Source organism: Henckelia pumila, chromosome 4 (genome assembly GCF_033568475.1).
Source record: "Henckelia pumila isolate YLH828 chromosome 4, ASM3356847v2, whole genome shotgun sequence".
Lineage (NCBI taxonomy): Eukaryota > Viridiplantae > Streptophyta > Magnoliopsida > Lamiales > Gesneriaceae > Henckelia > Henckelia pumila.
The window spans coordinates 45,450,084-45,477,387 of record NC_133123.1 but is presented as its reverse complement, the minus strand read 5'-3'; the positions used below and the strand labels follow the sequence as shown (position 1 = coordinate 45,477,387).

General features: G+C 35.6%; 2 protein-coding genes across 3 annotated transcripts; one reads left to right on the top strand and one right to left on the bottom strand.

The window, feature by feature from the left end:
- The first annotated feature begins 14,394 nt into the window (after positions 1–14,394).
- LOC140865762 (uncharacterized) lies at positions 14,395–20,078 on the top strand. The gene is made up of 7 exons (XM_073270523.1): positions 14,395–14,719; positions 15,417–15,446; positions 16,967–17,065; positions 17,679–17,784; positions 18,844–19,129; positions 19,239–19,293; positions 19,889–20,078. The coding sequence occupies exons 1-7, from the start codon at positions 14,561–14,563 to the stop codon at positions 19,961–19,963; spliced, it is 810 nt and encodes a 269-aa protein (XP_073126624.1). The 5' UTR covers positions 14,395–14,560; the 3' UTR covers positions 19,964–20,078.
- Positions 20,079–20,361: 283 nt separating this feature from the next.
- On the bottom strand, positions 20,362–24,463 carry LOC140866391 (uncharacterized). 2 transcript variants are annotated; one of them, XM_073271368.1, is made up of 7 exons: positions 24,234–24,463; positions 23,696–23,805; positions 21,749–21,960; positions 21,560–21,651; positions 21,349–21,451; positions 21,083–21,225; positions 20,362–20,891 (listed from the first exon to the last, which is right to left on the bottom strand). In XM_073271368.1, the coding sequence occupies exons 1-7, from the start codon at positions 24,432–24,434 to the stop codon at positions 20,787–20,789; spliced, it is 966 nt and encodes a 321-aa protein (XP_073127469.1). In that variant the 5' UTR covers positions 24,435–24,463; the 3' UTR covers positions 20,362–20,786. The 2 variants fall into 2 exon arrangements, with proteins under 2 accessions (XP_073127469.1, XP_073127470.1); XM_073271369.1 differs by having other exon boundaries at positions 21,767–21,960.
- Positions 24,464–27,304: the final 2,841 nt, after the last annotated feature.

Genomic DNA, 27,304 nt, shown 5'->3' with positions numbered 1-27,304 from the left:
GATAAATGTTTAATCGAAATATTCATACCAAATTTACATCCAAATTGTCGGTTCAACCGTTCGAGGGTCGATGGTCCAATCCGGTTCATAAATATTATCTCTGAAAAATGTTAGCACTTAAAACTTTTTTTTATTACGATGGCAGATAAATTATATACATGAAATAAATTTGATGCAGTAAAGTATAAAAAACAACAAAGTAAAAACAAAAAGGGATCCTCGAAATTTGAATATTGTATTTTTTTATGTGTTCTCTCAGCTTCCTTCTGTATGTAGTCTATTAGTAGTGAAAGGAGCCAAAACCACAATAAAATTTTGAGGCTTGATAATTAGCTAACCACAACTCTCATTTAGCATTTGGATTAATGTTGGATGTGAACCTAAGCAGTGGCGTCCCTACACGGTTCCGGGGTGCGACCGACCCCCTTACTTTTATTCATCCTGTTAGGAATCAATCCGAAATTTGGTTATCGAGAATTCACCAATCAAACGAAACACACAGATAAGAACAATAATCCCAGAAAGCAGATAAAACCAACGCACACAGATCAATCAACCAACTCACGCGAAAGCGATTAAACGACGCAAGTATTTACGTGGTTCGGCAATGAATTTACCTACGTCCACGGGAGAGCAACACAACACTTTTATTAATCACCAACATAACAACCCAAGCTCAAGAACAGAGCTTATTATAGAGATGGACTCAGACAAACTATCAAGCTAGATACAGATACGATTCAAGCTATTGATACTTGAATCTTCCCGTCACAATCTACGCTTAGTTTTCTCCTCCGAAATCTCTTCTTCTTCTCTCTCAATATATTCTGAAGAATTTTGATTTTCTGTTATATTCATTGCGGCCAGCTTTCATCTGCTTATATAGAGAATTAGACCGACTTTCATCTTGGGCTATAGGTCAACAGTAACTTACGATCCAAATATAAAGTCAACCTGGTCCAGCCCGATAAGCCTTCATTCATCAGTCTGATCTGCCCTCGTATTTCGATTTGCATCGATCTGCCTGCAAGCTTCCAGCTTTACGGAAACTTCATCTGACTTCTAACCAAGTCACAATACTCGAGCAATCTATCTGCATGAACTCATCCGAAGACTCATCTGACCATCACATCGATCTGATCCCAGTATACGATCTGGGCCATGAACTCATCTGAACACCGAGCTCATCTGATCTGTACTATTCGATCCGATCTCTTCTCTATTCCCATTCAATCTGATAGAAGCATACTTCAACAATCTCCACCTTGATTCTTACAGGTTGAATGTTGCTCTCCATCCTAGCTTCCTTGGCTAATTTTCAATCACCGCATTAACTAAGTCCAAACATTTCTTGAACTTAGCATACGGCAGTGACTTCATCATAGTATCTGCAGGGTTTTATTCTGATGCTATCTTCACAAGGATCACATCTCCTTTTTCAATCACATCTCTCACGAAATGCATCTTCACATCTATGTGTTTCGATCGTTCATGATAGACTTGGTGTTTCGTCAAGTGTATTGCATTTTGATTGTTACAGTATACTACAACTTGATCTTGTTTTACACCCAACTCCGCTATCATTCCTTTTAACCACAATCCTTCTTTTATGGCCTCAGTAACAACTATGAATTTTGCCTCATTGGTAGAAAGGGCAACCACTGACTGTAAATTTGACTTCCAGGTGATCGTTGTGCCATAAAAGGTGAACACATAATCAGTCAATTACTTTCTCGTATCTAAGTTCCCAGCAAAATCTGAATCCACATATCCAATTACCGGATCAATCCCATCTTGTTGTTTTTCAAACTTCAACCCCAACCCAGTTGTGTTTATGGGATATCGGAGAATCCACTTAAGAGCTTTCCAATGATATGTTCCCGGATTAGCCATAAATCTCGACACAACACTGATTGCGTATTCCAGATCAGGCCTACTGCACACCATTCCATATATGAGACTCCCCACTCCACTAGCATATGAAATACCAGCCATATTCATCTTGTCTTCCTCACATTCAGGTGACTGATTCACAGATAGCTTCAAATGTTGTCCCAAATGGGTCAAGACAGATTTTGCTTGATTCATGTTATACCGTAGAACAACCTTCTTCAAATAGTTCTTCTGACTCAGATGGATCTCCTGTCTTTTCCTGTTTCTCAATATGTCCATGCCCAGAATTCTCTTCGCTTCACCCAGATCTTTCATCTCAAACTCTGTGTTGAGCTGTTGTTTCAAGAATGATATCTCTGTCCTACTTTTACTTGCAATCAATATATCATCAACGTAAATCAGTAGGTACAAGATAACCTGTCTTTCATCCTTCTTCAGATAGACACATCTGTCATATTGGCTTCTCACAAAACCAATATCAATCATGAACTCATCAAACCTTTTGTTCCACTGCCTCGGACTCAGCTTTAGCCCATACAATGATTTTCTCAGTAAGCAGACCTTGTTCTGGGTTTTCTGATGTATGAAGCCCTTTGCTTGTTCCATATAAATGGTTTCTTTCAGGTCAGCGTGTAGAAACGCAGTTTTCACATCCATCTGCTCAAGCTCCAAGTTGAGCTGGTTCACCAATGCTAACATAATCCGGATGGAACAATATTTGACCGCTGGAGAATATACCTCATTAAAATCTATCCCTTCTACTTGACCAAAACCCTTTGCAACCAATCTTGCTTTATACTTGATCTGATCTGTACTAGGATTTCCTTCCTTCTGTTTATAGATCCACTTGCATCCCAATGTCTTCTGATGCTTCGGTCTGTCTACTAACGTCCATGTTTGATTCTTCTCAAGTGAGTTCATCTCTTCATTCATAGCTTCGATCCACTTGTTTTTCTGTTTACTCACCATAACTTCATCATAAGTATTTAGCTCCGAATGCTCCACCTCCTCAGCTACTGTAAGTGCATACCAAGCCAGATCAGCTTCACCAAACCTCTTAGGAGCTCTGATCTCCCTTCTGGTTCTGCCCCTTGCAAGATTGTAAGTGCTCAAATCCTCTGTTTGATCTCTTGCTGTCACAATCTCATCTTGCATCTCTTCTGACCCTTCATCTGGCACAGAAGACTCCACCTCAATCGGTAGTTTATCATTCACACTGATCTGACTATCCTTTCCATCTGTATTCATTTTATATCCCAGTTTGGATTCATCAAACTTCACATCCCTGGTGTTTAAGCACTTTGGACCTCTTGATTCCAGATTCCAAACCTTATAACCCTTCACACCATCCGGATACCCAATGAATATACATCTGACTGCCCTTGCTTCCAACTTGTCCTGTTTCAGATGAACATATTCAAGACATCCGAATACCCTCAAGTTTGAGTAGTCTGCAGGTGTTCCACTCCACTTTTCCATTGGTGTTTTGAAACCAATCGCACTGGATGAACACCTATTGACCAAATAGCACGCAATAGATAATTCTTCTCCCCAGAAGGACTTAGGAAGAGAAGCATTGATCAACATACATCTGACCCTTTCTAGAAGAGTTCTGTTCATTCTCTCTGCCAGGCCATTTTGCTGTGGCGTTCCTGCCACTGTTCTGTGTCTGGTAATGCATTTCTCCTTGCATAGCTTGACAAAATTATCTGATAAGTATTCCAGCTCATTATCTGTTCTCAGGTGTTTAACTCTTCGATCACTCTTGTTCTCAACTGCCAGCAGTCATTCTCTAAACTTGTCATATGCTTCATCCTTAGTCTTTAAGATGAATATCCATACTCTCCTTGAGTAATAATTGACCGCTTAATTCGGTATCAACTAGCAAGTGCACTAGGTCAAGTAATAGTAAAGTGGACTGAGAGTCCAAGTATCGATCCCACAGGAACTGTTGTCAATTCTCAAGAATTAATTATTTAGCTTAATCTAGACAGAATAATAAAACGAGCACTAAAAATTAAATTACTAAAATAAAATAAGAATTAAAATAGAAGAAGAATAAATTCAATTAAATAGAGACAACCAAGACACACGCAGGTACCCAACAAATCATGCAAACAAGTGGCAAATCCAGGATCGAGATTTAATCTTAAATCACGGCGAATTATCGTATTTTGTTTAGCAGTCTATTTATAGAACATGTTAAACCTATTCAAGTTATGACGGATTAATTTTCATAATTCTAATCAAACATGAATGCATTCAATATTTGTGATAATTCAGTTTTCACCTAAAGCCGCATACTGAAACCGAAAACTATTTCTAGTCGGTTTAACCATATGTCAATTATTGGAGTGATCGAAATCAATTCCTCCTCTGTCGACTTGGAATCAATTAACAAGCAAGTAAATAGTTGATCAGGTTATTCACAAGACAGAATTTAAATCCAACAATCAATAATATTAACAAAAATCCAAAAATCCTAAATAAACATCCAAATATTCAACATAAAACTGTCTGGCCCAATCTCGCGGTCTTGGTTGAAGAAAAACTAATCAATAAACGAAAATAATATTCAACAAAAGTTTATTAATCTAAAGAAGAAAGGAAGAAAAACTCGAATGAAGCGTTCTTCAATCTCCAAGCCTCCTAGCCGTCGTCTCTCTTATGCGATTCCAACCCCTAATAACGTCTGACAATCTCCTATTTATATGTCTTTGAAAGCCCAAGAAATAAAGCCCGGAAAGTTAAAAGTTTTAATTCCCAAAAATTCTATTTTTTCTGTCTAGGTCCGTGCATTAAACTGGAAACGCCAAATTTTTTACGAAGCTGCACGGACCCTTATCCGGACCCATGCACGGGGTCCGTGCATACATCCTTGCCTGCGCGCAGTTTTCTTGAAAAATTCATATCTTCAGTTCTAGCCATCGGATCGAGCTGAAATTTGGACAGCAGCTTCAAAACATCTGGAACTTCATTTTGAACGGTAAAGATCGGATTTGAATCTCTCTAAAATAAAATATGATTTTTGTATCATGGTTGCTCCGTAATTCACTTTAAAAAAAAAACAATTTTCCTACAAAATTAACCCGGAGAGTAAAATACACACATATGAACTAAAACACATAAAAACACATATAAAACAATATTAATGCACATAAAATAGACATAAAAATATCACAAACTAATGCATACAAAATGCACTTATCAACACCCCCATACTTAACTCTTGCTCGCCCACGAGCAAGACATGCAAAAACAATATGCAAACAAAAACATAAGTGAGGACGAATCATGAATGTGCATAGCCTCCGAGAAGTTCAATCACAAAAACAAAATCACGTACATACTCTCAACTTTTCATAATACACCTTCGGTTTAACGTGAACGTTTGTGTGTGAAATGTCATTCCAGTTTCATACAACTTAGACCGAATTCGTCTCACATATGTTTAGGGACCTATGACAAATCAGTACAAGTATCACAATCTAGTGTCCATTCCTTCCAACGACCTCTAGACTAAACTCACCTCCCTTGAGATAATGAATTACACACCTCCGGATTTTGCACTCGGTATTGCTTTAGCCCCAATAATTACCCGCTGACTTAGCTATAACTTGCTAGAATACGAAAAATCATTCTATTTTTTCTTTCTAATCCCCTCGTCTATAGCCCGGATGAAGCACCAATCCTGTTTAACCCGCATACTTAGCCTTAAATTTAATTTTTTATAGGATTTTAATCCTTTCAAGGCCCGGATGGAATTGAATAATTTTTTTTTCTAGGTGCGCCCAAGATCATAAGTGTCTTACTAGAGCCTCATAAAAATTCATAGAACACAATTAAGATCCACAAACCACCTATTGCCGTGCAATGGTCAAACAGACAGAAACTTCATCAAATATTTTGCTACAATTCACTGGTCTAACATTAGTGCTTAAAAATATTCACGGTTCAACCTACAGTTTCTCATGTCCAGTCAAGAGCAAAATTTTTCAAAAAACCATTTTTTTTTTCAAATAAACTTCATCATCATTGGCTATTATGACTCATCCAACTCATGCAAGACAACACAAATGAACAAAAACAAACAATATGAAAACAAACACGAAACATGACAGATGCAACACAAAAACATAGATAATAATGCAATAACTAATCTACCTCCCCTACTTATCCAAAGCATTGCCCTCAATGCTCCAGAACAATAAACATAATGCAAGACAAACAAAAACACAATGAAAAAAAAAATAACACTCCCCTGGTTTTTGATTCATCCTCTTCCTTCTTGACAGTATCTGCTGGGACGGTATCAACAGTCTAGATTTATCGGCGGGCACAACAAACTGGCAAGAAAAGAAAAAAAAATTAAATAAAAACAAAAACACTGGGTTGCCTCCCAGTCAGCGCTAAATTTATAGTCTATAGCCCGACTATGCAGAAGCCACCATCAAAGAGCGGTTGCCGCCCATAGTAAGAATCATACGACTCTACGTATGGGTCTTGATTTCCTTCGCCCTCAAGCTTGGCGTGATATATACTTTGTAAGCTCGTCGGTCCAACAACACTTGGTCTAAAATTTTTCTTTTGGAAGGAGACTCCGAATCTAGGCTGAAACTCATAGAGGATGGAATATGCTGGAGGTGGCGTCAATGGCAAGAAAGAATCTTCTAACGGTGTACATGGAACGACCATTGATGAGGTAAAATATGTAGCCTTGTATGTTTCTTCCTCCTCCAAGTCCACTATTGACTCTTCTTCACAAGAAAATTCCTCAAAAATTATTTCTTCATGCGCTGGCTCAGTTACTTCACTCTCTTGGCAGATCTCCAAATTTGGTTCTCTAAGAAGCGCAATCTGTTCATCCAAAAGACCCCAAGACTTGATACGGCTTTCTAAAAATTGATTTGTCTCTGTCTGTTGCCGCAAAAGATTCTCCAACTGAGCCACATGATCCTCAAAATACCCTACACACTCTTCTTGACGCTCCGGTGGTTGGTTCGAAAAATTTTTAGAGTTGATATCAGGAGGATATTGGTGACTCCAACCCTGCAGTGAAGAATCACAATGCCAATGGTAGTCGAAATCTGCCATATCATTTAACAAGTGCATCGCACTGTTTTCATCTCTGCTGAACAAGTGACTGCCAGTGGCCAAAGCTCCATAATCTACCCAACGTCTTGTTAGCTCATCCAAACCACCATAAAAAATTTGAACTAAAGTGTAGTTCGAAAAATCATGACCTCTAAACCTGTTAGCCAAATCATTGAATCTCCCCCAAACAGCATAGAAGGGCTCCGAGTATTGTTGGCCAAACCTTGTGAACACCTGTCGATGATCCATCTCCAAGTACCTCACAAGTAAGAAAAATAATAATTAATAATTAAAAATAAAAAAAATGCAAAAAAAAAATGTCTAGTCTCAAGCAAATAATCTATCCTAATATTAACTGAACAGTCCCCGGCAACGGCGCCAAAAACTTGACCGCTTAATTCGGTATCAACCAGCAAGTGCACTAGATCAAGTAATAGTAAAGTGGACTGAGAGTCCAAGTATCGATCCCACATGGACTGTTATCAATTCTCAAGAATTAATTATTTAGCTTAATCTAGACAGAATAATAAAACGAGCACTAAAAATTAAATAAAAATTTAATTACTAAAATAAAATAAGAATTAAAATAGAAGAAGAATAAATTCAATTAAATAGAGACAACCAAGACACACACAGGTACCCAACAAATCATGCAAACAAGTGGCAAATCCAGGATCCAGATTTAATCTTAAATCACGGCGAATTATCGTATCTTGTTTAGCAGTCTATTTCAAGAACATGTTAAACCTATTCAAGTTATGACGGATTAATTTTCATAGTTCTAATCAAACATGAATGCATTCAATATTTGTGATAATTCAGTTTTCACCTAAAGCCACATACTGAAACTGAATATTATTTCTAGTCGGTTTAACCATATGTCAATTATTGGAGTGATCGAAATCAATTCCTCCTCTGTCGACTTGGAATCAATTAACAAGCAAGTAAATAGTTGATCAGGTTATTCACAAGACATAATTTAAATCCAACAATCAATAATATTAACAAAAATCCAAAAATCCTAAATAAACATCCAAATATTCAACATAAAACTGTCTGGCCCAATCTCGCGGTCTTGGTTGAAGAAAAACTAATCAATAAATGAAAATAATATTCAACAAAAGTTTATTAATCTAAAGAAGAAAGGAAGAAAAACTCAAATGAAGCGTTCTTCAATCTCCAAGCCTCCTAGCCGCCGTCTTTCTTATGCGATTCCAACCCCTAATAACGTCTGACAATTTCCTATTTATATGTCTTTGAAAGCCCAATAAATAAAGCCCGGAAAGTTGAAAGTTTTAATTCCCAAAAATTTTATTTTTTCTGATTCTGCGACATGCACGAACCCTGGATAAGGGTCCGTGTCTAGGTCCGTGCATTAAACTGGAAACGCCAAATTTTTTACGAAGCTGCACGGACCCTTATCCATACCCATGCACGGAGTCCGTGCATACATCCTTGCCTGCGCTCAGTTTTCTTGAAAAATTCATATCTTTAGTTCTAGCCATCGGATCGAGCTGAAATTTGGACAGCAACTTCAAAACATCTGGAACTTCATTTTGAACAGTAAATGATCGGATTTGAATATCTCTAAAATAAAATATGATTTTTGTATCATGGTTGCTCCGTAATTCACTTTTTTTTTAAAAAAAATAATTTTCCTACAAAATTAACCCGGAGAGTAAAATACATACACATGAACTAAAACACATAAAAACACATATAAAACAATATGAATGCACATAAAATAAACATAAAAATATCACAAACTAATTCATACAAAATGCACTTATCAATAATCTATCAAAGACATGAAGTATCTGCCTCCACCATGAGTTTCTGTCCGAGAATGAATGTAGGCCAATGGTTGCTCAGTTGTGTGACTTCCTTGACCAAACGATACTCTTTTTGATTTCCCAAGAGCACAACTATCACACAGCTCAAGTGATTCGATCTTATCTCCACCTAACAGACCCTGTTTAGACAGCTTATGTAATCCCTTCTCACTTACATGTCCAAGCCTCAGATGTCATAGCTTGGTTCTGTCTTGCTGTTACTGAATACTTGCTGTACTTGCAATAATCATTTCACCTTGTAGTACATACAGGAGGTTCCTCTTGACAGCCTTCATAACTACCAGAGATCCTTTAGACACTGAGATATTGTCTGCTCCTGATTTGAATGAATATCCCTGAGCATCAAGTGTTCCCAATGATATCAAGTTTCTCTTCAACTCGGGCACATAACTCACCTTGGTGAGTAATCTGTCGATCCCATCATGCATCCTTATTCTGATATTTCCACAGCCCTTTATTCTGCATGATTGATTATTCCCCAACAGTACCATGCCCTGATCCGATTTCTCCAATTTTTCAAACCAAGATCTTATAGGACACATGTGAAAGGAGCATCCTGAATCCAGTATCCACTCGTGGTTCTGATCACCTTTAGAAACCACCAATACTTCTGCTGAGTCATATCCATCTGTAGCTACGGCCAGAGTACCATCATCCTTGGGTTTTTCATGTTGCTTCCCTTTCCTTTCCGGACAATCTCTTCGCAGATGTCCAACCTTCTGACAAGCATAGCACTTCATATTACCCAAGTTTCTATTATGGTATCTTCCTTGACTCTTCGATCTGGACTTTGGCATGTATTTCCCACTGGATGTCCTCTTATCACTTCTGCCCCTCGCCGTAAGACCTTCTCCATGTGATTCAGTGTTTGTGTTTGATTTTCTTTGAAGTTCCTTGGATTGAATAGCAGACATAACTTCTTCCAAGGTTATTGTCTGTTCTCTTCCATATAGCAAAGCATCTCTGAAATTTTCATATGCTTTTGGAAGAGCATTCAGAAGTATCAAAGCCCGATCTTCATCCTCAAGCTTTTTTCAATATTCTCCAAGTCATCCAATATCTTGGTGAATTCTTCGATCTGGTCTTCAAGGTTCTTCTCATCCTTGATCACAAAAGAATACAATCTCTGTTTCATATACAGACGGTTAGCCAGGGATTTCGTCATGTATAGATTCTCAAGTTTAAGCCACACAGCCGCTGCAGATTCTTCTCTGGCCACCTCCCGAAGAGGTCTATCACCCAGATAGAGAATAATTGCACTGTGTGCTTTCTCGAGCAATTCATCCTTGTTCTTTATCTCATCGGACATCTCCTCCTTCTTCTTAAGAGCTTCCACCAATCCTTGTTGTATCAGGATTGCACGCATCTTAATTCTCCAGAGCGAGAAATCGTTCTTGCCCGTAAACTTCTCAATATCAAACTTCATTGATCCCACCATCTTTGCTTAGTTTCCCACAGACGGCGCCACTTTTTAGGAATCAATCCGAAATTTGGTTATCGAGAATTCACCAAGCAAACGAAACACACAGATAAGAACAATAATCCCAGAAAGCAGATAAAATCAACGCACACAGATCAATCAACCAACTCACGCAAAAGCGATTAAACAACGCAAGTATTTACGTGGTTCGGCAATGAATTTGCCTACGTCCACGGGAGAGAAACACAAAACTTTTATTAATCACCAACAGAACAACCCAAGCTCAAGAACAGAGCTTATTACAGAGATGGACTCAGACAAACTATCAAGCTAGATACAGACACGATTCAAGCTATTGATACTTGAATCTTCCCATCACAATCTACGCTTAGTTTTCTCCTCCGAAATCTCTTCTTCTTCTCTCTCAATATATTCTGAAGAATTTTGATTTTCTGTTATATTCGTTGCGGCCAGCTTCCATCTGCTTATATAGAGAATTAGACCGACTTTCATCTTGGGCTTTAGGTCAACAGTAACTTACGACCCAAATATAAAGTCAACCTGGTCCAGCCCGATAAGCCTTCATTCATCAGTCTGATCTGCCCTCGTATTTCGATCTGCATCGATCTGCCTGCAAGCTTTCAGCTTTACGGAAACTTCATCTGACTTCTAACCGAGTCACAATACTCGAGCAATCTATCTGCATGAACTCATCCGAAGACTCATCTGACCATCACATCGATCTGATCCCAGTATACGATCTGGGCCATAAACTCATCTGAACACCGAGCTCATCTGATCTGTACTATTCGATCCGATCTCTTCTCTATTCTCATTCAATCTGATAGAAGCATACTTCAACACATCCGATTTCTTCTTGACGGAGTTAGTGTGTCTTGAATAATTATAATTATTTTTTACGTGCAAATTAGCAATCAATTCTATAAGGACTTGAAGTTCGATGAGCTTGATAAGAGAGTGATTCAACGAAAGAAGCACCAACTACGTCATTTGATATATATATATATATATGTGTGTGTGTGTGTGTGTGTGTTTTTACTTTTAGGTACCGTTTGAAGTAGAAGATAAGATAAATGATGATATATTGAGAAAGATAATTTATTTAGATTTAAAGTATTAAAATTTAGGTGCTTAATAATATTGTGTGTTTTGATTATAAAAGAGGATGAATTATAATATCCGTATGAATGAAATACCTTAATTACCTATGCATAAATAAAATAAAAAATCAATTTGGTACTATTTTATTTTGTGTTTCTTTTCATTTTTTTTATTTACTAATGGATAGTTGCGTCATTATTTTATTAATTTTTATTACAGTAATTTAGTATCTCTCTCCTACATATATGTATATTTTTTGTTCGTATTTGATTTCATTATTTGGTACTATTTTATATTGTTTATGAATTTAGTTAAATATTTCTATTCTTGCACAAATATTTATCATAAAATGTAAAAAAATGACGAATTTGTTTTAAAAATGTAATAAGAGTGAATTTCAAATAATATTGGTTGTTGAATAATTTATTTTGAGAAATTATGCGTAAAATTCTTTCTAATGTTTATGTCTTTAATGTTAAATGTAAATATATATCCTTACTATATTATAATGGTTAAACTCAATAGAGAAACTACTTTTGGTTATTTTAATAGATTTTCAAATTTATCCTTATCATTCTTTCAACATATTCAATAATTAAGAGGCAAAAAATAATCTATACTATTTATACTATTATATAAAATATGTGTCTATTATAGTAACTACCTTGAGTTCTGAGGACACCAAATTTATTTATTCCATATTTACCATTTCCTATCAACTACCCACTAAATACCTTCCATTCACTTCATATTTTGATTTTAAAAAATAAATAAACTTCTCTTTTGCACACGTATTTTTCCCTGGTTTATCATTAAAAAACTTCTCACGTCCTCTCTCCACTATCACATTATTCTAATTTATAGTTACCACTATATATTTACCTATTATCATTATTTATAAATAAATTTAAATTTATAAAAATATATTTTCTGCACGTGTAACTCATGTGCTTTGGTGTACTAATATATACATTAACATTATTAATGAAAAGAGATAATATTTTTAAATTCCACCCGAACCACATTTCCCCACGACCGCCTTACATAATGAGAGGGAAGATGAAAAAAAGAATTTTTGAAAGAAGGAAGATTAAAGTTTTGGGCCACACTAAAAGGGGGAAAAGAGAGTATACAAAAGTAAATTGATGCAAAAATATCAATGAAACTCTAATAGAGGTAGATAATGAATCGACCCAGTATGATATCTAATGGGCAAAAAATATGAAACCCAAACATGAGATCCTAAAAAAACAATCAATTAGGCATTAGTCAATAACTTCAAACAGGCCCTTAAAGTTGACATTACTTTTACTCATTGCAATTGCAACTACAACTGAAGATAGAGTAATTTCAATAATGAAAATTATCAAAATATCATTAGTCGAATGAGAGATGATATAGTTAATTGTTTGGTACCATATATTATTGGTTATAGATTTTTAATAACTTTTGTGAGGTTTAAAAGTTTAGAAGAATTTTATTAAGTACAATAATTAAAGTCTAAGATACAACAATAAAATGTCAATATTTGTCTTTGGTTCAACCCAAAGATTTGAATGGACATTTAATTCGAACGCATGTACACTTTTTTCATTTCTATTAAAATAATTTATATACAAACACTAACACCATATATACTAATTATATTAAAAATCATATATATATACAAACATATTTTTTCTATTTCTAAAATTTAATAAAAAAATTTATCATTCATGTAAATAAGGATACTATATAAAATTAAATATGTTCAAATTTTATAGAGTTATATTAATTGCTTAATTGCAATAAATTTAATAATATTTATCGATTTTTGTAAATCAAATCTATAAGTAAAATTTATTTACATTGATAGATACAATTATTTTAAAGAAATAATTTATTTTAAAGAAATATAAATATAAGTTATTGACACTCAACTACTAATTCTAATAAATAAATTAAAAATCACAATAATAAATTGCAAAATTGAGTTCTAGAAAAATACAAATGTCAATCAAAGTCATAAAAACAAATCTGCAAAATTTTGTGAAAATATTTAGAATTATGTTAGATTTTATAAAAGTATGTAGAAATCTATCAACTCCACAAAAGTATGTCATTTAAAAAAGTCAATAAATCTCTACAACGAATACACCCCTCCATTGAACATAAGGATTTCAAATCCATAATGATAATTTTATTGATTTATCCGAATAAATCCATTGACAATGAATTTCAAATCTCAACTAGTTATTTTTCAATTTTCAGTTATCATCCATCTCAACATGGATTCATTTCAAATCTTTCCATCAAATATACTCAATTAAACTCAAATCATTCCATCCAACCACAAATTTTAATGATCACAGAGAATTTACATCAAATATTATCGCTCATGCATGTTTTTAACATAATTTTCAAAACTCACTTTGCATAAAATCATTTGTGTTTACGTAACAAAAAAATACAAATTACCACGATACAATATGGATAAAAAAGAAATACACAAGGACTTTCTATATTAACTAAGCAACTTATGTACATGATATTTCTCGTGCATAAATTTATAACCTCATTGATCATGTTTTAAATCTTAGGTTATTAATTAGCATCAACAAATTATTTAATTATTTTTAGATTTTACTAAAATAAATTATACAAAAACTCTTACAAAACAGTCTCACGGAACAATTTTATGAAATATATTTTTTATTCGATCAACATATAAAAGTACTACTTTTTGTATGTTGAAATTATTAATCGCATATCTTTACTATCTATACCATATTGTATATAATACTATAATACTACATTATTCTATCTATCTATTCTATATAATAATGCATGAATACTTTACAATAATCATTTTGGTCAAATTAATAGATGGACAAAAATGACCTTATTACTTATAACTATCATTTTTAATATTTTTTCTTCAATTAATAAAAATAATAAGAAGAAAAAAAATGTTAATTATTCTTAAGGTTTTATTAGCAACAAAAATGATATATGGCGACGGAATTTGTTTCATCTCTGTACCGTCGCTAATCAGCATGCTTCTAGATGTCTAGAGAACCGTCTCTAATCGGCGACATTTCGCATATTCCGTCGCCACTGGAATTGGCGCTATTTCAGGCTCGTTCGGATTCGTCTTTCAATTGTCCAACAATTCAGCAGTGGTCGTGTATGTATTATTATGCAAATTTTGTCGAGATGGAGAATTTTTGTGATTCTCGAGGCCCCAATTGCTCGATCCATGAGGGCAGCAGCGACGGCAAATCCTTCGACTATTTATTGGGCTTCGTTCCATTCTACGGATGCTTGTTTTGAGAAATGGAAACACAAGCTTAAAGCTGTAAGTTCGGTCATTTCTTTTGAGTTTATTTGTGTTTTTGCAATGTTGAATTAGAGAACATTTTAGGGTAGTGAGAAGGAATTGGGAATAAATACCACCCAGGTGTTACTGTTATAAAAGTTCTTAAACTTGACTGTAACTTAAAGTTTTAATCTTGGCACTGGTATTACAGTTGCTTAATTATTATCAAGAAGAGAAATGTAAATTTATGTTGAAGTTGTGAATTGGTCTGGAATCTGGATGATTGTTTCTATTTATATTCCGAAAGTAGCTCAACGATTCTGATCACCTGCAATGATACGATGGTTTTGGGCTGTTGGAAGGAAGTTTATTAGATGAAGGTTTTAACTTTTGCTGCTTCTGCTATTCCTAAGTTCACTAATCGGATCGTTGTTAAAAAATAATAATTACTCAGATAGTGATGGACTGCTTTGCTAATTGCTATGATGTGATAATTTTTAGCATTTGCCAATGGTGTAATCTGTTCGTATAGGTCTACAGGATTATTATACCAAGTCCTTAAAAAATTAGAGTATTGGTTAGTTGTTGACTCGTAAAACTTAAATGAGGTTCATTATTTTCCATACACCATCCAACTCGAAAAATTTAGTTTGGGGAACTTTTATAAGTTGATCTTTTTCCTTTTGCCTGTTGCATTAGTTTATATTTATGCATTAATTTTGACATTGTATTGCAGGATGTAGGAAACAACCAACAACCATCTAAGGTAAAGAAGCTACCATATCATTTTTAGAGTTTGATTATTCCATGTTATCGTGATATTACCAAATTGTGATAAACAACCACCAACCATCTAAGGTAAAGAAGCTACCATCATTTTTAGTGTTTGATTATTCCATGTTATCGTGATATTACCAAACTGTGATTTAGAGTTTGATTATTCCATGGTTAAACCATTTGACGTGTATAATTCAACTTTCAAGATCCTCCTCTTGAACTCCTCTATATTATGCCCTCTCTTTAGCCAAAATCACGAATATTAGTAGTTTGGTTATGCCGTTACTTGTGATTGTCATCTTTCTTTTTGTCAAGTTCATAGTAAAACGTTATTATTTAAAGTAGTTCCATCAATTTTGTGGTGCATCAAACTATTTCTATGAAATACGTCAAAACTGTCTCTACTTTTGGGGAAGGGCTGGTACACTGGATGACTTAGATTTAAATGGATACAGATATTGGGATCAACGATGAGTCTACCAGTGGGATCTGAATAAAGTATGCGACCAATTGCTATATTTTTGTCCCCATTAATTGATAATCCATTGATTTTGTTGATCTAAAAGGACTGAAAGCTGAACTGTAATGTTGTTCTAATTTATGTTTCTTGGGTAGTTAATATGGTAACTACTGTCAAGATCTTCTGCATAAATTCAAATTCATCCACTAAAATTTCTGTTTAAATACTTAATCGACTCTGTTTCACTCTCTCAAAGTTTCATACGATCTATTAGGTCAATACATCTGTAATTAGTTAAGTCCAAGAACCAAGTGTTTCTTAAAATCATTTATCATTATTCTTTCACCGTCAATCAACACCTTAAGAATTACTTGATTGGAATTAATCTTGCAATAGTTTTTTAGCCAAGGAATCCAACTTAGTAAATGGTGCATCCTTGTCTCATCTATGCATACATTTGGCCCTCCTAAGGCTTTGGGACCTTTAACCGTTTTAGTGCTCCGTTGGTTCTGCAACTCTAGTTCTAAAACCATTCAGAAGAAGAGGTATCTATTTAATTTTATTAGCTTCCTTTATCCCAATTCCCAATGTTCATGCTATGGCTTTCCTTTAGCAATTTCTTAATATAGCATCCCCATCCTCTTTAAAGACAAATTTATTGACCAAGGACAAAAGTTTTCTCGGTACTCACAACCTCAACCTATTCCTTCGGCATGCTTCATCAGTGTTTATAATAACCAGAATCCTGAAATGTTGAACTCACCCATTTTGCTGCTGATGTCAGACCGTAACTTCGGTGAACCGTCTTTTGCTCTGCGCCTCTCTCATGATTTACCAACATGTGGGTGCTATATAATTTTCAAGAATAATGTGTTTTTGGGTAAATTATTTTTCATGTTACTGAATTTCTTTTGCTCCTTGGCTTCTCATGATGTACCGATATGTGGATGCTATATAATTTTCAAAAAGAATGTTTTTTGGGGTAAATTAATTTTATTGTGTTGCCGAATTTTTTTCTAAGTTTTATGATATCGAGAACATTGTTTCAGAATTGTATAAGGTATGAAGTACAGCAGAAGCGTGCTGACACAAAGAAAGCTCTTAAAAATCTACTCTTCAACGGGGGCTGCTCAATAACGGAGCCTGAGGTATTCCTTTGGCCTATTTGCCATATGTTTTCTGTGGTTGGCGTCTGGTGTAGCATTTTCCTTTCCCTTTTGCTATATTTATACACATATTTACATGTTTTTTTACACTCATGTAATTCATTAAATATGTATCGTGCATCAATGGTCATGTGATTTCTTCTCAATGTGATTTAATAAGAAACAAGCAGCAACCTATTAACAAGAAATTCTTATTCAGCAAAGTAATTTGATTTAGGGAATTTCTTGTGAACTCATGGTGTCCATAAGAATGAGTAAAATGATCGTTTAAAAACGAATACACACCTAGTTCATCTTAGATAAAACCACTTGATACTGAAAAAATAGAATTTAGGTTTGTGATGATCCTGAACTTTACTTTTTCTTGACATTGGATTCTCTAGTTTCATATAATGTCTTGGCTGTGCAAATTTTGTTGAACCTTTTTATGTTTTTATGATATCTTTAAAGCTTTCCTCTGTGTAAGTCGAGTCAATCTCATGCCCAGCAATTGTTTTTGTTGCCCATTCTTCCTATCAATGGACAGCTTTTTGTTTTCCTCCCTGAATTCCTTGCATCGGATATTGAAAGAAGTTGGTTTGTGTATCATGTGTAGAAGTCTTTTTCGAAGATTGAAGCAGACTACGGGGACCAGCTAAACAAGAAATCTCGAATAAAGCCTGCTCGCCAAGCTCGGAGAGCTTACCACAAGAAAATGAAACGTTAGTTTATTTTCAATCTTTTACGGTTGAGTTGTTGTTGCAAAGTTTCTCTTGGATGATGGGTATGAATTGATCGTGCCTTCTTCTGAGAATGCCTCTGCACTGTGCCCGATGATTCAGGTCACACCAATTTAGTGCTTAAGCACTTGTCATAGGATTTATCCTTGTCACCAACTTAAAATTTCTTGTCTAGGGCATCATCAGTGGAATTCAATTTTGTTAATTTTTTAACATAGCCCTGTCTGTGCAAATGCATTACTGGATCATTATTATGGTTGAGGGATCTTGCCTGATTCCTTAGCCCTGGCGAACTCGACTCAACTGTGATATCCAAGTTTCTATTTTTAGAAGCTGTTTGATGATGTCATTTCTCAAAGTTTTGTGATAATAGGTTTATTTTGGGCATTAAATGATCTGAACACTGCATGTGAAATGAAACCTTTCTACCCCTATCTTTCAGTCCAACCAAAAATAAAAATAATAAAAATTTAAAAAAAAATATGGCAAAAACAAGATCACTCTTTGCAAAGTATTAGTGGTTTTTTCCTTTTTTTTCAACTTTTGGGAGAGATTATGGTAGTTGTGGAGCTTATTGGGTGACTTTTTGAGTGGCCTGGGCTCATATAAAAAAATCATCTCTCACCAAGGAAATTATGTTTTGAATTTGTGTCCAAACATCATAGAGCAACGCTGATTTATCTATAACAGGTTTGCTTCTAAGATCATGAGACTCCAGGATTATGTTTTTGTGAAGTTATGTTTATATACTTTCTTTTTTGAGGACGAACCCCTGTTTTTAATCATGGGGAGAGATTTCTTATTGTAATTATAATACTTTTGGAGAAATGTCTGGTTTCCTTTTCCTGCTGGTGGCTCCCCTGTGACTACTTACTTTTTAACAGAATTCTTCTCCCCGGCTCCTATATTTGCTATCCTGAAATCATTTACAGTTAATCTACTGCTGTAGATTTGCCATTTGTTTTTGGTGCAGTCTAATTGAATATCGTAATGACAGGAGCATATGCGGTGAGTGAAACTACGCTTTTTGTCAATTTTCAGGAAAGCATCGGAGAGAGAATTCATGTGAAGATTTTGATGAATATCCCGAGAGAATATTTGAAGCTACCTATGGGAAAAGATGCTTTAAGTGGACCTTCAAACCCTGGGAGACGGGATTTGATTGGAGAGACACTTCGGACTGGAGTAAGAGCACATACCAAGAACATGGTGCCAAGAGTAGGATAGAATCTGATGACAAGTCTTTCATTGTTGGAAGTTATGCTGATCGGAGAATTCTTGGCTTACCAGCTGCTGGCCCATTGAAAATTGAGGATGTTAAGTATGCGTAAGTACCTAAATTGCAATATGTTTTCATATAAAGTTTTATGAAGGATGGCATGCTTGTAGATTCTGTTATTATTGATGTTTAATTATCAGAATTGTCGCTCATGCAGTTTTCGCCAGTCAGCTTTGAAGTGGCATCCTGACAAGCATCAAGGCCCTTCACAGGTCAGCTTTTATCTTCACCTTCTATACATTATCCCTAAATAATTAACCGTTATTTTCATAGTGTGGTGCCATGGTAGTTCATTCAATAAATCTCAGTCCTCATGGCTTGACTATCTCATCAAATTTGAGCCAATCCTCATAAATGAATGTTATTTTGTTCCTCTTTGTTGACCGAAAGATGGATGCAAATTATCATGTGGATTTTCACTGTCTAGTTTACACACATTGACTGGGAATCTGCATTAATCCTCTGGGTCTTCATTTGCTAGATCTTTAGAAAGTTTCAAAAGCTGATCAGGGTTCGATATGCACTATCCGCAGGTCTCCCAACTATGTAAGAGATCGAGATTAATTTAGGTTTCTATCCGATCCTCTGGAGATGAATTCTTGAGAACTCGAAACTCAAAAATTGTAGACAATATTTTATGAGTATGTAGGAATTTGTTGTGTCCTAGTTCTAATGATTTGGTAAATGGCCCACCTGTGTTCTATCTTGAATGAATCATTGTTTCAAAGCTGCGATTGAAAGGATTTTGTTTGCAGATGTGAACATTTCGTGCTCTTGTATTTGTAATGCATGTTGTGGGTTTTGCAGGAAGATGCAGAAGAGAAATTCAAATGTTGTGCCAACGCATACAAATCACTGTGCAATGCACTCACAACGGCTTGATCTTTTCTTGATCTTTTCCTTGCTGTTGGAAATATACATTCTATGTAGATTCAACCATCATCTCAGCAGAATTTTAATAATTTATACAGCCGAGACTAAGGAAGTGTTTGCAATAGATTGTGCTTTTGTAGAAGTGATTAATTTATAGATTATAAAAAAGTTAAGAAAAATAAAAAATTTATAGTGTTTGAAAACAAATGTAAAAATCTAAAAATTAAAATTGGATAGTGTTTGATAAATAAGTGATTAGAGTGTTTTAACAATGATCTTATTAGAATCACTTTTGAAAAATCATAATCATCACATTACTAGTTTTTGAATTTCAATTAAGTTAAGCATAAGCTAACACATAATTTATGTTTAAAAAACACACAAAAATGATTTTTTTAAGCCAAAAATTAACAATCACTTTTCTTTAGTGATTACAAACATTCCCTAAACTCACTCACTGTGTAGTTTGTAGTTGGACAATGACTTGAACTTATACATACATCTCACTAGTCGCCACCCGGGATGCTTTCAATCGGCAACATCTAACATAATCCCGACTTGGAAGATTTTCAATCCACTAAAGTAATCAGTCATTTTTTTTTGGGGATCTCCACGAGGTATACGTTATTCCAGTTCTAAATAAAAGTGATTATTTAAATATTTCGTATCTAAACTTGTGAAACTTCTAAATTACATGAGAAATCTTCTGGTAAGAAACTGTGGAAAGGGCTTGGACAAAACAGTTCAAGTGGCTAGCCTTTCACGTCCACGCGCATTTTATTGGTGCACTCGATGAAGCAGGGAAAGGAGTTGATAAAGAGGTTGGCTGCTATCAACTCCACTTAGGCTTTTGAAACTTCCCATGAACCCACACTCGTTTCATGACCTTCCCATTCCTGCGGTTGACTGACTTCACGCAGCAGTATTCAAGTTCTACCTGCAATAAAAGAGATTCAGTCCAGTCATCACGAACAACAAAAGTGCTTTCATCTTTTTCAATGCTTGTCAAAGACTCTCATTTCAAGTTGTACAAGAGAATCAAGCACATTATATACCCTAGTTCCTATGATTTTTACAAAGAAAGGTGCTACAGTTCTACTAAACAAGTGGTCATTACAAGGATTATACCTCGATGAAGCCGGCAGCAGACGTTAAGTTTCTTACAGCATCCAAGCTGAAGAAATAAGAACGCGTACCATCTGATCGCATGTACTCTCGGTAACCAACTCTTTGTTCAGGTTTAAATCGAAGCATAGTCATATCATAAAGACCTGATGTCATCACAAACAATCTTGTCATCAGGTTCATACAGCACCAGACAAGACAGAAACCCACCATGGAATTAAACTGAATTTTTTTTAAAAAAAAAAACCTTTTGTAAGCCATTACATTACCATAATCCCTGAACAAAATCAGGCCTCCCGGCTTTAGAACAGGAAAGCAATGAGCAATGGCCTTAGGCATCCCGTGAAATGGTATAGCGGATAAAGTAAATATCTGCCACATAAATGTAGATAACATTTGCTTAATCTGACAAGTTTAGATATATATTTGGTTTGTGTAGGCGACAATTTAACAGAACATATAAATGAAACTGTGAAGTACCATGGTAATGAAATCCACTCCACCAATGCAACGTTTATTTTCGCCAAAGTTGGATGGATTGAGGCCATTTATCTTATTACTGCTGCTTGCACCTGGATTAACCCCAAAATAGAGTCACTTTTCACCAAGTTTATTCGAGAGTTGATAATAACATGAAAAGGCTAACATATAAAATCATGCATTTGGCACCTGGAAATCCAAACTTACAAGTCTGCGGGAAACTTCTTGAGCAACTTTCGCAGGCCAGCCACGATGGAAATCCAAATGTTGAAAAATCGCATTGGAACGGACAGAAACGACTTTTATTAGAGATTGAGTTAGTAGAACCAATTACAACTTTGGCCCTCTCAAGAGCTTCATTACTGCAATCACAGGCATATACACTGACGCTCTCCTGTCCACTGCAAGAAAAGGTATAAAAACTCAGCAACAATTAACCAGCGAACAGAAAGAACTCCATAAATGCTAAATCGATAAATAATTCTTGAGAAGAAATACCTTATCCTTATGAATAACTCAAGATGCAAAATAACATGTAAATGACCTTCACCTAAATTTTGATTTCCTCGTGCCGTTTTAGGTAAAAACTGAAAACTAAGGAATCGTCGATGCAATTTGGTTTACTCAAACTTACATAAAAGAGAGAAAAAAATGTTGAATGAAGCATGCTTGTTATGACCTAGAGATAGACAACCACAACATGCACTTTTCCACAAATTAGTACGATGCTTTTAACTGATCTATTTATCAAGTCAGGAATATATTTGCATGGTAAAATATCAGCATGGTTTAGTCGTGTTTTTGTTATAATTCTCGATCAAACTTGATAAATCGGTGTGATTGTTCTAATTACAATCAGAAGTTAAGTTTAAAAATAAAAATTACAAAATCATGGAATTATGTAGTGATAAATTTTTTTTATTTATACCACTTTAATACGAGTAATTTCCTATGTAAATGTGAGCATCAGTTAGTATTAAGATGTTTGTCCAATCTATTAATTCGATCCAAGTAACCCCAAGAACAATTCAGAGGTGTCTCAGTTTACCACCTAATTTCCTCAGATGAGATTTATAAACAAGACAGTAAAATCAAAGCAATAAAATCAAGAACACCTATTTTACGTGGTTCGGCTATAACGAGCCTACATCCACGGGAGATAGCCACTTCTTATTAAAACCAAACCCAAGATTCAATACACTTCACCGATAGAACAACAAAGAACAAAATAGACACAGATTTACAGATTCCTTGATTGAGCTTCAATCCTCAATCCCTAGCTGCTCACTGATCCTTCGATGTCTTTCTTCTCTTATACGATTCAGCTGTGTATCTCCTTGAGTTTTCAGAGTTTCTGGAGAGTTGCTTCTTGATATGAATCAATCGTCTTTTCCCGATCTCTCTGTGTTTGTTATTGGGGTTACTTGGATCGAATTAATAGATTAGACAAACATCTTAATAGTGGCGCCGTCCGTGGGAAACATGTTTGGGTCAATGAAATTCGATATCGAAAAGTTTACCGGGAAGAAGCAACTCTCCAGAAACTCTGAAATCTCAAGGAGATACACAGCTGAATCGTAGAAGAGAAGAAAGACATCGAAGGATCAGTGAGCAGTTAGGGATTGAGGATTGAAGCTCAATCAAGGAATCTGTAAATCTGTGTCTATTTTGTTCTTTGTTGTTATATCGGTGAAGTGTATTGAATCTTGGGTTTGGTTTTAATAAGAAGTGGCTATCTCCCGTGGATGTAGGCTCGTTATAGCCGAACCACGTAAAATAGGTGTTCTTGATTTTATTGCTTTGATTTTACTGTCTTGTTTATAAATCTCATCTGAGGAATTAGGTGGTAAACTGAGACACCTCTGAATTGTTCTTGGGGTTACTTGGATCGAATTAATAGATTAGACAAACATCTTAACAATTAGAATAGCTCAAAAAATCTGATACCCTTGTTGGTTGGGCTCAGTAGACAGTATGTGACTACGATTTGCCTAACACTCATAACAGATTGTCCAAGTGAAGTAACTTTCGACGACTGCCACTAGTAAGGGATTAGTTTGCAGACAGTGAGTCTTAAAAAGTAGAAGGCTAAAACAGCAGATGTAGATGATGAAAAGAATCAAGAATCGAGCTTACCGTAAGATCGGAAGCACTGTACTTCCATTACCACAACCCACTTCCAAAACCTTTGAATCACCCTCGCAAGATGCTAACTCTGGAAACTCTTTCAACAAGTATCGTCTCTCCTACAACCAATCACTATCTAAATAAGCATCAACTCAAGAAAATTTTAAAAACTAAAACAAATGGAATGAACGAGTTGGAAATCGTACGCAAAGATGGAGATATAAGGTGATGAAAAAGCAAGTTCTTTAAAAAATATCCGCAGGGACGATATAAGTTTACTAGCTAGCCAATCAGTGATAAACAGATTATCGTTTAACATATTGTAGAACTAAGACATTCTCATTAAACAAAAGCCACAAACAAGAAGAAAAACAGTCTGTGAACAAGAAATAAGTCAAGCCAGTGATGAATGAGTAAATGCGTGGAATTCCCTGAGAATCAACGGAAATAGCAGAGAAACCCCATTAAATAAAAAACCCATGATCCATAACGCAATAAATTCCTCATCAAAACCTTTAATGGCTACCCACGATCCAATTTTGCATACCTTGAAGAACTTGCCAGTGGAGTGACGAGAATGAAAGTTTTCCCAAGCTTCGGAATCATGGTTTTGGGTAGCTGTGTCTTCCGAAGAGTAGGGGAGCAAGTGGAATCGAAGGGATGGATCGCTTTCGACTTCTTCTTTGACTCGATCCCACTCGAAATCTTTGGAGAAGTAACTCTGGGCTTCGCTATTACTTCTGGTCATTGTTGGTTTAGGGAACTCAAGATTGTGCATTTTAGCTCCTCTCCTCTGCATATGAACGAGTTAAATTTTTTTAATAATCTAATTTATTTATCAAGAAAGAAAATTCAATTATTTATACATTATAATTATAATTATAATTATAATATAATAATAGGAAATTTTGTTTCTATAGTTAGGATTGAGTAAACAAATATTTGATACAAGATTTTTTATTAAATAATAAATAGATACACCAACATTTATTAACTACTGGATTGATACATGAAATTATCCGACAAACTTGAAAACTTTTACCCAATCCGATCACCCTCCAGCCTCCGAAGACTAAAACTATTACATTGAAAAAAAAAAAAAAGATTTAATTTTAAAAAAAACACTTATGTCAATTCATTTTTTTATAATATTTTATTAAAAAAACAAAAACAATGTTTATTTTTATATATATACTTATACTATACATTAACCCGTTAGAATAACCACTTTGATCAAATTAAATTTTTTTGCACTCAAACCTATCTGAAATATCGAAAATACACGTTTTATCCTTGTGAAAATTAAATAGGCATCATAATCCTCGTGTTTTTATAGAAGTTGCACATGTAACACAAATCCACACACACGGTCAAAGTAGTTGAGATTTTACTGAATTATACTCTGCGATTATTTAATTTATGTATGAGATTAAAAAAATATAAAATTGCATAAACTACCCAGTGATATCTCAATTTTGCTCAAAACCTCCTCGTGAAAATAGTAGCTAAAAACTGTAGTAACCCAGATTTCATTTTAAGATAATAATATGTTAAACATGATTAAGGATTAGTAATTAACTGATTCCGGAGTTTAATTTGGGCTTTTGATTTTGGGCCGGATCGGAAGCTCCGAACCCAGATCGGAAGCTCCGATCCCAGCCACTTCGGAAGCTCAGCGGAAGCACCGAGATCGGAAGCTCCGATCCTGGAACGGACGTTCCGATCTCCAGCTGCCAGCAATGCTCGATGACTCAGCCGCGAGTTTTGACAAGTGTTGAACGTAAAGCAGATCGGAAGCTCCGATCGCCTGATCGGAAGTTTCGATCCCGACGTGTCACACATGCATGCAGTGAGCTGGATCGGAAGCTCCGATCCTGAAATCGGAAGTTCCGATCCTGGCCGGGAATTTTGCCTATAAATAGGCCTTCTCATATTCATTTCTAAATACGAATTCCCGAGTTTCTTTCCTCAGTTATAATAGAGGTTTTGGAATAACCAAGGTGTGGTTATAGTCATCCGAAACTAGCGACTCCAAAGGGCTAACTACGGACGAAGGTATGGTCCGGGAATCTGTTTAAGTTTTGGGAGTACTTATTAGCTTAGTTAAGGCTTATAGAATTTATGTAGTGATACGGTGAACTTTTGAATATAGGCTTGGAACCTAGGATCCTACTTTACTTGAACTAGCCTAGAGGTACGTACACATTGACTGAGATTGCCAGCGAGTATACATGTTTATATGTTGCATTTATTTGGCATTATTATATGGCATGATATATGATTTACCGTTTTTCATATTCATATGTCATGTGCATATATACGTTGAGCCTATACCTTGTTATACCAGACTATAGAGCCGCTCAGCTCTATACTCGATAGTCTATCACTGAGGGTACCGCGACGGCGGGGGCATTTATGTCTGTCTACTCTGGTGTACTAGAAGAGTGTGGTTGCACCCAGAGGTTGATCCGTGCGGTGGCAGCACTCATGTGGCGCCGGTACTGAGCATGATTTTTCGGATGACCCTTTACCAGTCATCATGTTGCATGCATTATATACATATGTTTACTCATGTCTATGTACTGGGCGTTAGCGCTCACATCCTAGTTGTTATCTTGGACACCCTATTCCCTGGGGCAGGTCGCAGGATGGACGGATCTGGTAGTTCAAGGCAGGACTAGGGAGCAGGAGCCTTGAGGAGTTTTTTTTATGCAGCAGGATTCGATATAGCTGTATAATGTTTACTTTTAAGAATTTCGATATGGTTGTATCACTACAGATTTAAGCCTGGATTTTATTACTAAGCTGATATGTATTTTATGGTTTTGTTTCCGCATGTTTTACTCTGTTAAGTTATTTTGCTGTATTAAGTTTAATGCATGCTATTAGTTGCCAGTTAGTAGGTGATACCATGCAGGGTCACTACATTTTTCGTATCAGAGCATGTTTAAATTTTGGGATTAGTACTTGGGATTTAGAATTAGTTAGAGAATTCTTGCGCATTTGGGATTTTAATGTGCAATTCTTTTCAGGATATGACTGACGAGAGTCACGGTAGTGTTGGCCAGGGAGGTGGTCATCATCATCGTCATCACCGCCATCATGATGATCAACATCGTCATCATGAGGGTAGACGTCACTACTCTATCAATAAATTCATGCAAGTAGGACCGAAACCCTTGGTGGGAGGCGAGAATCCTGAACAAGCTAGAAGTTGGATGTCTAAACTCGAGAGTACTTTTCGTGCTTTCGATTGTACTGAAGATCAGAAATTGGAAGTTCTAGAATTTGTTCTAGAGGATCGAGCACGTTTTTGGTGGGATGCCAAGGCTGCTCAGGCACGTACTGAGAGAGGACAGGTGACTTGGGGGGATTTCTGTCGGGAGTTCCAGAAATTGTATTTTCCTCCGGCTGTTCGCCAAGCACGATCGATGGAGTTGCTTACTCTGAGACAAAGATCAATGACTATTGATTAATATCAGCAACGATTTCTTGATCTGCTACCTTTCAGTCCTCATATCAATGAGAGTGATGCGTCGAAGTATGATATCTTTCTACAAGGTTTGAACCAAGATATCTACTCTCAGGTTGTCGTCTGTGATGACCTGATATCTTTTG

What these genes read in the sequence shown, in the direction of transcription:
- LOC140865762 (XM_073270523.1), top strand. Translation starts at nt 14,561, where the DNA reads ATGCAAATTTTGTCGAGATGGAGAATTTTTGTGATTCTCGAGGCCCCA. An exon ending in GCTCAATAACGGAGCCTGAG is followed by an intron (nt 17,066 to 17,678) that starts GTATTCCTTTGG and finishes TATCATGTGTAG; the next exon opens with AAGTCTTTTTCGAAGATTGA. An exon ending in TTACCACAAGAAAATGAAAC is followed by an intron (nt 17,785 to 18,843) that starts GTTAGTTTATTT and finishes GTCAATTTTCAG; the next exon opens with GAAAGCATCGGAGAGAGAAT.
- LOC140866391 (XM_073271368.1), bottom strand. Translation starts at nt 24,434, where the DNA reads ATGACCAGAAGTAATAGCGAAGCCCAGAGTTACTTCTCCAAAGATTTC. An exon ending in CCACTGGCAAGTTCTTCAAG is followed by an intron (nt 23,806 to 24,233) that starts GTATGCAAAATT and finishes GATTGGTTGTAG; the next exon opens with GAGAGACGATACTTGTTGAA. An exon ending in TTGTAAGTTTGGATTTCCAG is followed by an intron (nt 21,652 to 21,748) that starts GTGCCAAATGCA and finishes GGGTTAATCCAG; the next exon opens with GTGCAAGCAGCAGTAATAAG.